At 36.2% G+C, this 13,534-nt stretch overlaps 1 protein-coding gene across 3 annotated transcripts in view; it reads right to left on the bottom strand.

The window, feature by feature from the left end:
• tesk2 (testis associated actin remodelling kinase 2) overlaps positions 1 to 13,534 on the bottom strand; it is a 45,837-nt gene that overhangs the window by 17,274 nt on the left and 15,029 nt on the right. For all 3 annotated transcript variants that reach the window (XM_044133724.1, XM_044133723.1, XM_044133725.1), the window contains exons 2-5: positions 11,506 to 11,933; positions 8,574 to 8,693; positions 3,397 to 3,518; positions 995 to 1,043 (exon numbers count right to left, since the gene is read on the bottom strand). In XM_044133724.1, the coding sequence (XP_043989659.1) occupies positions 995 to 1,043; positions 3,397 to 3,518; positions 8,574 to 8,693; positions 11,506 to 11,622 (408 nt within the window). In that variant the 5' untranslated portion in view covers positions 11,623 to 11,933. The remainder of the gene's footprint in view (positions 1 to 994; positions 1,044 to 3,396; positions 3,519 to 8,573; positions 8,694 to 11,505; positions 11,934 to 13,534) is intronic.

Below are 13,534 nucleotides of genomic sequence, written 5' to 3'. Positions count from 1 at the left end.
ATTAAATAAAAATTTTATGGATGCGAATAATAAATTTACATGCATTTATCCATTTCTTGATTGATAAAGCAATGCTTGTATTAAATTTTGCAGCTGAAGGCTTTTAAACTCTTTCCAAGAACTTTTCTCAGACAGAAACATACAACTGAAACCTTAGGTAAACTAGAAGGCGTTTGGTTCTTTTGGTTTTCCACAATTACAGGCTTTTGTGCTCTTGGGTGACGCGATGTTCACCTAATAATAGTTGGGACATGAACTCCACAACAAGAGATGGAACATGACTGCAGAAGTAGTGTACCTTTCATTAGCTGAGAAATTTGATCAGAGGTATCATTACTTTGTTCTGGAGCTTTAAAGTGACCTTACATGCTTCCTTGAACAGATTAGGATAGGTCTATGGGTGACACAAAACATATTACATTTTTTTCCACAAAATAATTCTTATATAATGAGATTTTAGTCTGTTCAGTTCTGCCTATTTTGAGCCGTTTTAAGGCATCTTGTCACTTTAAACCTGAATGAGATGAAGCGCACATAAATATGGCTGCGAACAGGTGCGTAATTTTACAGCCGTACACATTTCACAAGCAGAAGTGGAGCCTCCTGCACAACCAACAAGTATGGAGAAAGTGGTTTCTGGATGCTAAGTCTACACCAAAACATGTCTTTTCCAGCAGCAGTAAAACAAGTTGAAAAAAAGTCCCAGAGCTGTGCTTAGGTTGCTAGGTAACAGACTGGGTTTCTGGGGAAACTGAGTGAAAGGTCAGTGCCTGCTGATTGTTCTGTAGGTTTTTGAAATGGTTCATTTTCCAGACAACAAGAAATATTAATTTCTTGTCAAAAAACATCCGGATTTCTTAAAGTTATTTTTTACAGCTGGGATGTTTTTAGAAGTTGTAGAAAAACCCAAATGGAAGTATTAAACAAGCAACATGTGAATTTTGCATAATACGTCCCCTGTAATGTGAAACAGTTTGTGTTTACTTCCTCTTACCTCTGTCAAAGCGTGAAGCTGGCCCTCGTGGACACACACTCCCTTAAACCTGGGGGGTGGGGGAAAAAACGACAAAGAATTTTGAAAAAGCTTAGAATAATCTAAAGTTTTTCTGGAATATGTAAACTGAGAAACCAGGCAAGACTGAACAGGTGATTGCTGTAAGACTGTCTGCTAAAAGTGGGATAATAACAGCCCATCTGCCTCACCTACATTCTTCCCATTTCTACCTTTGCCTTGCCCATCAATTTCCAAACCTAAAAAAATCTAACCAGCCACTTTAGAGCCTGTCTATTTCTTTAATCTTAAGTTAGGGCTGAATAATCAAAAACAAACGTCATGTTCTTCAACTAACCAGACACAATGTGCAACAAATGGACAAACTTTGTTCATGAGCTGCTTTGAGGGCTTCATAACACTCGAGGCAAAGAAAAGGTCACATTTCTAGGTCTTTGCTGGATTTTTTAGCAAACAATGACTCCACAGTGTTTGTTCACAGAGACAAACATACAAGGCACGCTCAACAAAGATCACTTTGTACAAGATGTGTGCATGAGAGGGAATGCACACAGAAGAATATTTATGCATGTATGTGCATGCTTCATCCACACACTCTCCCACCCAGAGGCTTAGAGCAAGAAAAAAAACAATCATGTCCTGAAGAATATTTCGATCATTTTGTTTTCTATTGTTTAATTCAACATTTACTATAATTGTAGATCATAAAAGGAAAAGATTTAAACAAGTGTAAACTTCTGGGTTCAGACTCAAGACTCTGTTTTCTACAAAGTTCTGGCCAGATGTTTACATACATGCATGATAAATGGATATTATAATACAACAAGCAAACTAAATATAAATTAAAAGTGAGTTCAACATTGATATGCATACGACGGTAAAACCATTTTTTTTTTTTTAAATCACAAATATTTACCGTAGGCTTCCAGTTACAGGTCAAAAACAATAAGCTCTTCTCAGCAGAAATGTTTGGTCTCCTTTCAAAAACCAACCAAATCTAAGAACTTAAAGCATAAGTTTATGATTTAAATAGGAATAATGATATTCCAGAAGATAATTATTTTCTGCTTTCAATGTAAAAAGTCCTTTTGATTTGTGTTTATTGGAACAACAATTTGTGTCCTTTTCCAGTCATTTAGCTGTTAATTTGAGTGGACATTAGGTTGTCCTCCATTATCCCCCGCAGCATGATGTTGCCACCACTATGCTCAGTCTTTGTCTTCTTAAAATTAGCCTCTGTCCTCTGTGGACATTATTAAACATTAGCGACTCCTGGACAGATCTTTTATATCCTAATTGATCCTGTCGCGGTAATTAGTTAAGCATGAAAAATTAGAATAAGCTTAATAATTTTCATTTTGAAGATTAATATTTTATTAATGGCAATTTTGTTGGCAGAGAAGTAATATTCAATTTTATTTAAAGTTTCGGTTTTGTGTATCTTTTAGTTTCTTTTTATTTATTGTTTCTGACTGATGTATTTTATTTTGGATATTTAAAATGTATTCCAGTTCCAGTGTGGAGTTTTGTGAACAAAATAAAAAATTATTAGTCTTTGAGAGGGCAAACTGGAATAATTACAAAATTGTCATTACAGTAGTTGAAAATTGTTTCAAAATGACAATATCATCATTTATTGCAATAATTTGCAGGACAATTTATTTTCTAGGAACATTTGTTATTGTGACAGGCCTAATCCTTATGAATTTTTTTTTGTTTAAAGGAGTCAGTTTAGGTCAAAGTTTGGGTTGGGCATATCTCCAAACATATCAAAACTGTGTTGGGAACACACAACCCCGCAAGCTTTTTGGCTCAGCAGCATTATTTTCCCTTTGAGGTTTTGATCTGAAGTTCAATAATATTCACCAATTTGCTGATGGAAGCCATATTATGTAAAAACACTTGTCAATTTCCTCAAGCAATCAATTTATAGTCAATAAAATGCTGACATAATTGTTTAAAGTCTGTAATGACATAAAAATGTAATTCCTGCTTTTTGCCTCCAGGCGTCTGGTGCAACTCTAAAACAAACTCTCCGTGTTTGGTACTTTTTCTAGTTCTCCCAACAGAAAACTGTTCGCCACCACAGGGGATCATGAGCTACAGAGAGAAGATAGTGATGATAAAATAGGTTGGTGGAAATGTTTTGAGTCATTATTTATATGGAGAGAAATTATTACCAAGAACACGATTTGTTAAATTCCAAAAAGCATTCAGGTTTTTACATTGTGGCTAAATTACACTTTAAAAGTCAGCTGCTGTTGCAACATAATGCGTTAATCAACGAGCTCAACGAAGTGGAAAATAATCACATTATTTTCTTAGCTTTGGTTAAAGCAGCATTAACAGGGATTAGTATCCTCTTTAGTCAGATTGTTGATTACCTCAGTATGTTTGGATGGCAGAGTCGATTCATGAGCTGGACTTCTCTCAGCATGTTCGCCCTGTTGCTGCTGAGTTTGTTCATCTTCAGAGCCATGACCTGGTCTGAAGCGCGATGGCGTACCTGGAAGACAGAACAGCTTCATTTTATGCTCAAAGACAGGCAAACATGTCACAGCAGATTATTACATTGCATACATTTTAGCTACAGTAATGGTAAACAGGGTTTTATGTACCAAAAGACAGATTTTTAGGTGCTAAAATCTGTTCTCAGTAGGACAAAACAGATATTATGGAGTTATTTAATTAAGCAGCACGCTACAATCGTAAAAATCAGTTTAACACAATGTCAAACTCAACTCAGAGAACCAATCGTTGCAACCCTTCAATCTGGAAAGCGTTAAAAGGTATTCTATAAACAATCTAAAGTCCATGGTGAGAAACATTATTCACAACCAGAAAAAATTAAGGATAATTGCCAGTCTTCCAGGTAATTTCTCACAAAGAATGCAGCATGCAGTGCTAAAAACATCCCATAAAAACAAAAGAGTTCCCAGTCTCTGCTAGGTGCCTGTTAAATGTCAGAGTTCATAATGGTATAATGAGAACAAGTCAGAACAAATATAAAGAACAGAAATAAATTGCTAAAACATCTGGAACAATGTTCTAAAGAGAGGTGAGAGCAAATGGAGGTGCTTGGCCACAATGTGCATCACCATATTTAGAGAAAACCACACACAGAACAAACTTCTGAAACCAAGTGTCAAGCATGGTGGTGGAGGAGCGATGATATGGGTTTGTTCGGCTCCCACACAACTGTGAACCTCGCATTCAAATGAGAAGTCAAACAGCACGTATTCAAAGTATTCAATAAGAAGCAAGTGTTTGGCCCTATATTAGCGTTACAGGAAAAATGTTTATCCACCGGTAACAACACCAGCTAGCTTTAGCCGGTGTTCACAACAGGCTCCGCTGAGAAGAACTAGCTGCAGCTTAGCAGAGAGCAAGGGAGCGGGTGGTAGCAGCGCGTACATGAGTGATTGACAGCGCTAACACCCTCCAGCTTTAAACCCGACTTGCATAGCGATTTGCATATCGGTGTGTCTTTGTTAGTGAAACTGAGTGAATATGGTTATGTGGTCAATACGAGTGGCAACTATATAAATTCAGTCGATTTAACATTTATTTACTTTACAGAAATACATACAGTATAAATAACTTTTTATTGTGTTATGTTTTTATCATGTAAAACAATTTGAACTGCCTTGTTGCTGAAATGTGCTCTACAAATAAACTTGACTACAGTAAAAATTGCTTCAAATTACAGCTTTTTTAAGCCATAGCTAACACACAACCTTGGCTATGCTAGGTCTTTAAGTGTGATTTCCAGAAAGGAAAGCTAATTCTCAAATGCCAGCTAACTTTTCCGCTAATGCTATACATGTCTCCTAAAGTCTTTAAATTCAGGAATCTTCTTTTTCTGATGATAAAATATTCCAATGCTGTGCTGCTCTGACAGTTCACTGCTCTTATGTTTCAGTTTAAACTAATTATGTTTGCAGAAAAGGCCTTGGTAGCATGTTAAAAACCCTTTTGTGAATAAAACGTGCTAAGCACATATTTAGCACATGCAGCGAGACGCCAGAGGAAGCAGATAAAGAAGGCGACACAAACAAGCGAAATGAGGTCAGTCACTGCTGACCAGTCGTGATAACAGAGTGCATGTGTCATTTTCAGAACCCTACAATCAATTTAGTACTGTTGTGCATTGGGATCATCTCAGTTTTTAGATAGCTGTAACATCAGCATTCATTTATCTATGGCTGACCGGACTTTGGTGGAGGTCACTGCAGAAAGATGTAGATTGCAGCCACATACCAGTTCTCACACAGCCACTACTCAGAAATGTTACATTAACCACATTTCAAAAGCAAACACAAATATGTTACAAAACAGCATGAAGAAAAAGGATGTCCCTTGAACTAAATTCCCCATTTCCTCACAATCTTTGACATAGAGAGGTAAAAAATAGATCATACCACCACAAAAAAAAAAAAAAAAAAAATGCTGCACACTTAAACTAATTGATGATGCATGCAGGCAAATAGGAAATATCAACCTACAAAACCACCAAGAGACACTCACAACCTGACTGTGCTTCTGGCGAGAGACACATTTATCTACCTACATATGCTAACTCATTTCCTGGAAGCAGAAACATTTATAGATTGAGGTGAAACTAATCTGACACGACTGCGCTGACACTACTATCTACTCCAGACAGAAGGCTAAGAACAGGATGATGCATGATGTCTATGACGTGCTGTATGTTTGTACCTAATGAATTGGCCTACATGTCAGAATAATGACATCTTCTAACTATTTTAATATCTTCCTCAAACACAGGTACAGTAACACAATGAACGAGTGGCATCATTTACAAAAAAAGCAGATCTGACAGCTACACAAAACTAAATGAACTGCATTGGTATCAATGACAACAGAAGTTAGGAAATATATAAACATGCAGTTTTTTAGTGTGAAAAAACGGCGATGGATTAATACCATTAGTTACAGGACATGACAGTGGTTTGATTTTAGGGCTACTGCAGATAGACAAAAAAGTAGTAGAGAAATTTTTTTTTTAAATTTCTCAGTTTGAAAAGACAAAAATTTGCTAAACAAAAATTCAGAAATTATGAGATTCGTCTCAGAAATTTGGTAGAAAGAACAGTTTCTGAGTGTGAAAGGTCAAAAATCTGCTAAAAGAAAAGTCAAAATTTCAGATTAATATCTTAGAAATTTGCTAGAAAAAAGAAAAAGATATTTGGTATTAATATTATTAGAGTTTCAAAAGTCAAACATTGTCTAAAAATATTAAAATTTTTAAAGATCTAAAAAAAAATTTCACTCTTGAAACTCAGAAATTTCTAAGTTTTAATTTAGAAAATTAGATCAATGTCAACATTTCTGATTATTTTCTAGCAAATTTCTGACTTTTAGAAATTTTCTGTTTGGAAAGTTGACAATGTGCGACTTTTGAAATACAGAAATTTTCTAGATTAATTTCAAAATGTTTCTATTTTTTAGTAGTAAATTTTCGACCATTCAAATACTGAAATTTTTCAAAGAAAGATTTCTTGGTGGAGATTTACGTTTTTTCTGTCTACAATGGCCCTAGTACGCCATCGTAATAGGACCATGGATTTAGATTCATATAATCAGAGATTCCTGTGCCCGTTTTCCTCTCTCTCTCTTTCTGGGTCTCATCCAGACAAAAATCTCTCTGTTCAAGTTCAAAGGAGGGGGCTTGGCTATAAGAGGCGACAGTCTCCACCACATGGCAGCAGAAACAACAGATGGCCACTCCTCTGAAGGCCTTCTCCCCCATATCTGTCTATCCTCCTCCGACCCCCCGTTTCTCTTTCTTCACATCCCCCTCCTCCCTGTTTCCATGTGTTCCTGATTCCCCTCTTCTTCTCTGCTCTGTGGCTTCAAACAAACCATGATGCCCTAATCATCCTAATCATTCCCTGCAGTAGTAGTAGCAGGAGTAGTAATATTTTCTTTCCCATCTTCCTCTGAAGTCTCCCCCCACCTCTGTCGGCTCTCCTTTCAAGTGGAAAACTTAACCCCTTTGTCCATCCCCTCCAAACCCGCCCCTCTAATTTTTTCCACCCTACTGAATCCAAGATCTGACCAACCTCTTCCCCACAAACTCCTCTTCATCTCCATCTATGCCTTCCTTTGTACTCGCCGGACACCTAAAACTTCATCTAAAACCCCCTTTTTTTTGTCTCTCTCACCTCAACTCTCTAACATCAGAGGTTTTTCTCTTGTGTTTCCGCTTCTCTTTTAGCTTCAACTTTCATCCTCAATATTTGCCCCATTTTTCCAGCCATATATATCCCTCTCCTTTGAATGTAAGCATTTCAACAGCCCAATGTGTTCGTCTTCATTCCCATTTGCTTTTTTGTCAGTATGCAGATTCTTTTCTTGCAGTAATAAGACCATTAGTCACAGGAATTTCCCACTAGACTGAGGTGGTACCTATATTTAGTGGAATCATGAGGGTGTTTCACCTTAAAGAGAAGAAGGTCAAATGTTAGGTCATAAATGTCTCACACTATGAATGAGAGTGAAGAATCTGTAAATTTAGGGTTAAATGATCCCAAAACTACATCTTCATTGAATTAATAAAATATGAAGACATCTATTTTTTTTAAAACCCGTGTTTTACTTTTGTTAGACTCAGCAAGGGGGAATCCATTACTAAAGGAGGTATTATGTACTTTCCAAGCACACATTGCCATTTTACAGCACAATGAAGCAGCTATGTTACCTTCAATTGTTTTTAAAATGCTGTTTATATCAAACATAACTAACAACAAATGTGACTTTGCAATTTCAAAGTTTATCTCAAATCAAAAGGTTGGATTTTTGAAAAATGTTCCAGAGTGAGATTTTTCTACAGCAGCAAAAGTAGAATTTGTTTTAATATATTAATATCTCCTTTATCAAGAATGGCAATAAATGTGTGAACGACAAGCCTGAGAAAATGTGAAAAAAATGGATTTACGTCAGAGAATGACGCAACAAAATCAAAATTACGTGCAATTTTGTGCAACTCTGCTTTATTCTAAAGACTAGCAGCCATTACACTTTGTTTATCTAAACCAAAATTGTTCTTATAAATTTTCACTCAGACAGGCTTCCAATAATTCAGCAAGCAGTAAATACTGTGAGAGATGACGGTATTTAGTAAAAGTGCTTGTGTGACCTCCAGTGACACGCCTGGAGGGTAAGGGGGTTTAAGTGATGTTTAACTTGACCTCAAAACGTCAAAGATACTGAATATAACACAAAGTTTTCAACTCACTAAGGGTCAACAGATTCAAATCAAATTAAAAAATACCTTCAGTTCAACATTTTCATCAATTTAGAAATGGTAATGGCTCGCAACTTTTTCCTCATATGATATTCTAACCTTAACACAATGAGTCATAGAAAAGTCATGAAAGATTATTATCACTTCTGTAATTTTCCAAATTGGGTGATGACGTGTGAAATCAAAAATGAGAGGACATGAGAAGAAAATCCAAAGGATCTAAAGGTTCAGAATTAAAAAAAAAAACTTCAGAGAGGATAAACAGGGAGGTAATTTCCGCTCTCCACCCACCTTGAAAACTTCAGAGAAAAACCCAGAGCCAATCCACTCGCAGGTGAAGTCATCAAGGCGTGTCAGGCAGGAGAAGGCACTGATGAGGGCTCTGTAGGAGGACGGACACACCCGGCCCACCTGGACGAAAGAAGAACAAACAGGTGAAAAAAGTGACATAATGCTTCAAATTCCAAACTTTCCTGGTTATTTACAGCCTCTTGCTTCAAGATAAAGTCAAAAACCTGAAAATAAATGGTAAAAGATGGAGAAAGTTAGAAAGGAGAGGCACACACTGGAGCCTATTTAACACAGTTTTCAACTTAACTGATACCATACAGTCTCTTATTATTATTTTATTTCTATATTACCTTTAAATTCACTGCTGGTACACTTGTATTTTCCCACAGAAAAAAGTATATTTTTGTGTTTTTGAAGATCAAAATCTGCAAAAATCCATAAATAAATGGTTTAACCAATAGATTAGAATCACTAATTGTTCATTTTGGATGTTTGCTGTCAAAAGCACAAATCACTAAGGGATGTTTTCCATCAATAACAACCTTTACAATTCAAAAAGTCGTCTTTTGCCCTAGGTCCTATTAAATAAAGGACAGTCTTGAACCGAAAAACGTACTTGACTCATTGATAAAATAAATACTCATAAATAGTGGTGAATTACTTGCAGGGTCAGTAATTACTTAGTTGCATTTAATTGAAACGAAAATGCTGACAAAAGTCAACACTTTCAATTCGAAAAAAAAAATTGCAGCTAAATTATTGAATAGACATCTTAACTCATCAGCAAAGATATTTATTGATTTTTTTTTCCTCCAACCATCAGATTGGTGCAAAGTGCTGTAAAACCCTTTCAAGTGTTTCAGGAACCTCTAATCCTTCATGCAACTTTTTGAAAAAAATAAATAAATACTTCTTTCTGTGGATGCCAACTCGTCTATTCGCCCAGCACTGAGATGCTATTTTAGCCTTGAATAGTTCCGCTGCTAGACTAACTCCTTTTAGCACATCTTGAACAGAATAGTATTTTCTAGAATCCGATCAGATTGTTTTCTGAAGCTAATATGAAACCCCTTTGGGCCCAGAGAAGCAGTTTTGTCGTATGTTTGCAGATATTGTTGTGTGCCAGATTTACAGGTGCAACAGAAACACGCAAATACAAAGCTCCAGCCGAAAACTTTGTATGTAAAAAAAAAAATGCTAAAAAGTGATCAGTTGCGTTAAAATTTTTAACATGTTAAAATATATGTACCGTAATCAAAATTAATTGCATAGGTTATGTAGTTAATAAGTAAGAATTTCCAGTCTTGCATGTATAGCTTTATAAATATATATTTGAGCTTCACAATATGTCTTGCCAATGTATAGAAATCCGGTCTGTTGAATGGAGACTTCCTGCAGGGGAGAAAGGACTGTGTTCAAGAGGCTGAAGTTCACAGTTAAAAAAAATATTTAAAAAGAGTAATAAGAAAATGTGGATTTTATATCACTGCTGTAAATTTTACCAATAATATAGCCACCGAATGGCTTTCTAATACAGTCCAGCCCTTATATTACAAAATTAAAGAACCAATCTGGTTCTTTTTTTAGGTTTTCATCCAACCTTTACAAGAAGAGCAATAAAACGCTCTCTTGAGTAAGATTATGCAAACTGAGTCCTTTCCATATCGTGGAAAATGAAGAAAAGCAGTTTGCCCACTTAAAAAAAAACTAATTAAAAGGACTAAACAATATATATGGCATCCACTTTGTGAAACTGTATGTTATAATCATATAAAAACAGAAAGAGAACTTCAAAAGATTGCTCATTTTTATTTCATGCTTGCTCCAGGTAATTAAAATTAGTTGCAGAGAGGGTAAAACGCTACATGAAGGCTCAGGGTTGGAACATTTAATATTGAATATATTAAATATTTATCCAACTTCAGCCTCCGAAGTGCAGTTACACAAAACCTCACAGAATTCAAACACAATAATTGCACTTCTCTATTTTTTCTATTCAATATAGAGAGATTATCACACTGCGTCAACACCCACTATACCGTTCATGTAGCTTGCAGAAAAAAAACAAGACTATTAACTATTTAAACTATTTTCAATTAGGCTAATAAAATTATTTACAACTCGCAGCCAGATCATCTCTCTTCGCCCGGCGCCACTGACAGAGGTTTTATTTTTAACACTGCCTCCCGTTCAGCCTACAGAACTTTTGATTTCTGCTGACTTGGTTTGCTACCAGCCTTGACGACCGCAGCTACATGTTTATTTTCCATCCGTTTCCATGGTTTTCTCGTCATTTATTAACTCGCCTGCATAAAACATGTTTGAGCCATTAAGGCGTCTCCCATTCACCAATGTCAACTTGGTAGCATGATTTGTTTTATCATGGGGTGGCAAATGGTAGGACGCCGTCAGCATGCTAGCTAATGTTAAAACAGCATGACAATGGTGGGTAACCATGGCAACCGGTGGCAGTATTTCTAACTTCTACTCTACTGCTGCCTCAGCTTTACTTGATCTCAAGTTATAGTCCATAATCAACATGGCTAGTAAAGAAAAGTTATATTTATCAACATACATAAACTCAAATAATGCGAAATGTCTTGCAAATATTTTCTAATTTAGCACCACAGAATCTGTGAAATAATGAAAACAATTCCAATCATCAATATGAAAAGATGTTTAGTGTTATTTAATTTTAAGAAGTATGTAATTAATATTTTAACAGCTTGTTAAAAAGTTTATCAACACAACCAGCACTTTGGGAACATTCATAATCTTGATATGACCCAAAATGGAAATGACTTTGACTCCCCTATTCTGTAGATTCAACTTTTGAGAATGGAAACTGATAAGATCCTTGGTCTTTATATCACAAATTAGGCTCAACAGCATCCACTACATTCATTAAGTACCAAAAGGTGTAAGAACTGACCTGTGAGGACGGGCCCATCTCGCAGTTTCCTACGCCTCCGGTCCCATCCCTGTCCTCCTGGAGGCGTTCCGGCCATGTTGGGATCCCAGCAATAGAGTTGCGTTTGTTCCGGTCCATGGAGATGTAAAAGAAGCTGATACCAGTGAGGGTAATATGGGCCTTTTTCTGTAATGTATCCACATGACAAGAGGAATAGAGTGTCTTAACGGTGCCGAGGGTTTCACGGCAGCACGGTGTGTGTTCGGTGTGAGTTGTGGTAGGAGATATATCACACACATAGACTTCAGGTTTTACTTTTTTTCTTATTTTACTTTGGATGTCCCTGTTTTCATGCCCTTTACGGTTACCAACCGGTCCAGTTCCTCACTGCTTGTGCATGAATTGTCCAAAACGACAAGATCTTCACATGCTCGACAATCTTTGAACAGCTGGGGAAAAAAAGATAAATATGGAAGAATTAGTGCTTTGTGAGATTTATGCTTCACAAATGTAACTGCTTATAGGATCACATACATGCAAGTAATACTAAAATGAAGGCAATAGAAAAAACTTCTGCAGACTGAGACAGATCTCTGGATTAATAAAACAAACGTAATGGTTGCAAAGGAGGCCGATTGTTCAATTACAGGAGATAAGCTGGGGAATAGCTCAAGTTTGGACCGTTCTGCCAGCCAAAACAAAGTCAGCAGGGTACAAAGAGGAGCAGGAAGGGAAGCCTGTGGCTACAGCACTTTTGTATTCTCAAGGTAAACAATGTAGCTTTCATAGTCTTAAAGAAACATAAGAAAGAGGAAGATTTACTCTTTAATACAGCAAACCTTTTCCCCAAATACCATGACTGCTGTGAAATACATCGGTTTTACATTAATGTAGAGCTAATATAAGACAGTCACATGTTATGTTAGTGTATAACAAACTGTTTAATGTTTAAACAGATGTTTAATCTTAACGACTGTTTAATAAAATCTATGCTGTGACAACTGCTGTCTCTACCAAGTGACTTGCAACATTTTTATTATTAACATTTCTTAGGAAAGTAAAACTGAACAAATAAAACTGAATTGGTAAAAATTTCCATTTACTATGTCAGAACTCAAAGGGAAACGAAACAGAAAACCCAGGTGCATCTCCAATCTATATTAATCTTTCCTTTAGACATGTTAAAACTGACCTTTAGTATAAAAAAGATTGTATCATAACTTTCAACGTAAAAATATAAATAGAGCATTTAAGTCAAAGATCATTTTTGAACACATTTCAATTAACGTGTGCAACTTTGTCAACTTGTGTCACATAAAGCTGATGTGCATTATGATATTTAAAACCTGAGGCACAGTTGGCCTACTACTCAGTTGCTTATCCTCTTAATTTAGAAAAGGTAAACAATCATGTAAAGTTTAATCTTGCTGCAAAACAGTTGGTGTGAAGAAAAAGAAAAGGAGGAAAATATGACAGATTCAGCATAATGACAAGAATGAATACATGTAAAAACTTAAGTGAGTTTTATAAAGATTAGAACAGAAATTTAGAAACTAGGATTGTTGCTCCAGACCAGCTGGATGGCTTGAGAGTCCCATTTCTGTCCTAGTCATGCCCTAAAAAGGATTTTCAACCTCCTCTTTTTCTTTTTTTTAAGTATTTATTTTATCAAGGACACTTCATTTTATGCCTTGTTAATATGGTACAGCAGAAAAAAACTTATTTTTTTGGCCTGTGCCAAGACAAACACAAGCCCAAAGTAGCAGGCATGAACTTTCCTGCCTATTTTCCAAAAGGCTTCAATCCAGACGCAAAAGCAGAGACGCTTTAAGTGAGGAAGTGAGCGAATCGACAAGAATAGGTCAGCAAGTAGAACATTAGCTCACTCGTTATTCATAACAGTGAGCAGCAGCCAGTAAGAGATTTTGTTTTCACACCCCTTCATCAAGTGCTCTTCCCTTTCTTACCAAACATGAGCAAAGTTTGAATGTTGATTCCTGCAAATCCACCCATCACTGCTTATTAACTGCAGCTTAGGCCTGAAAACACC

The sequence above is a fragment of the Gambusia affinis genome, linkage group LG12 (genome assembly GCF_019740435.1).
Source record: "Gambusia affinis linkage group LG12, SWU_Gaff_1.0, whole genome shotgun sequence".
NCBI lineage: Eukaryota > Metazoa > Chordata > Actinopteri > Cyprinodontiformes > Poeciliidae > Gambusia > Gambusia affinis.
The sequence above is the reverse complement of the archived record's forward strand: the minus strand, read 5'-3'. Positions and strand labels throughout refer to the sequence as shown.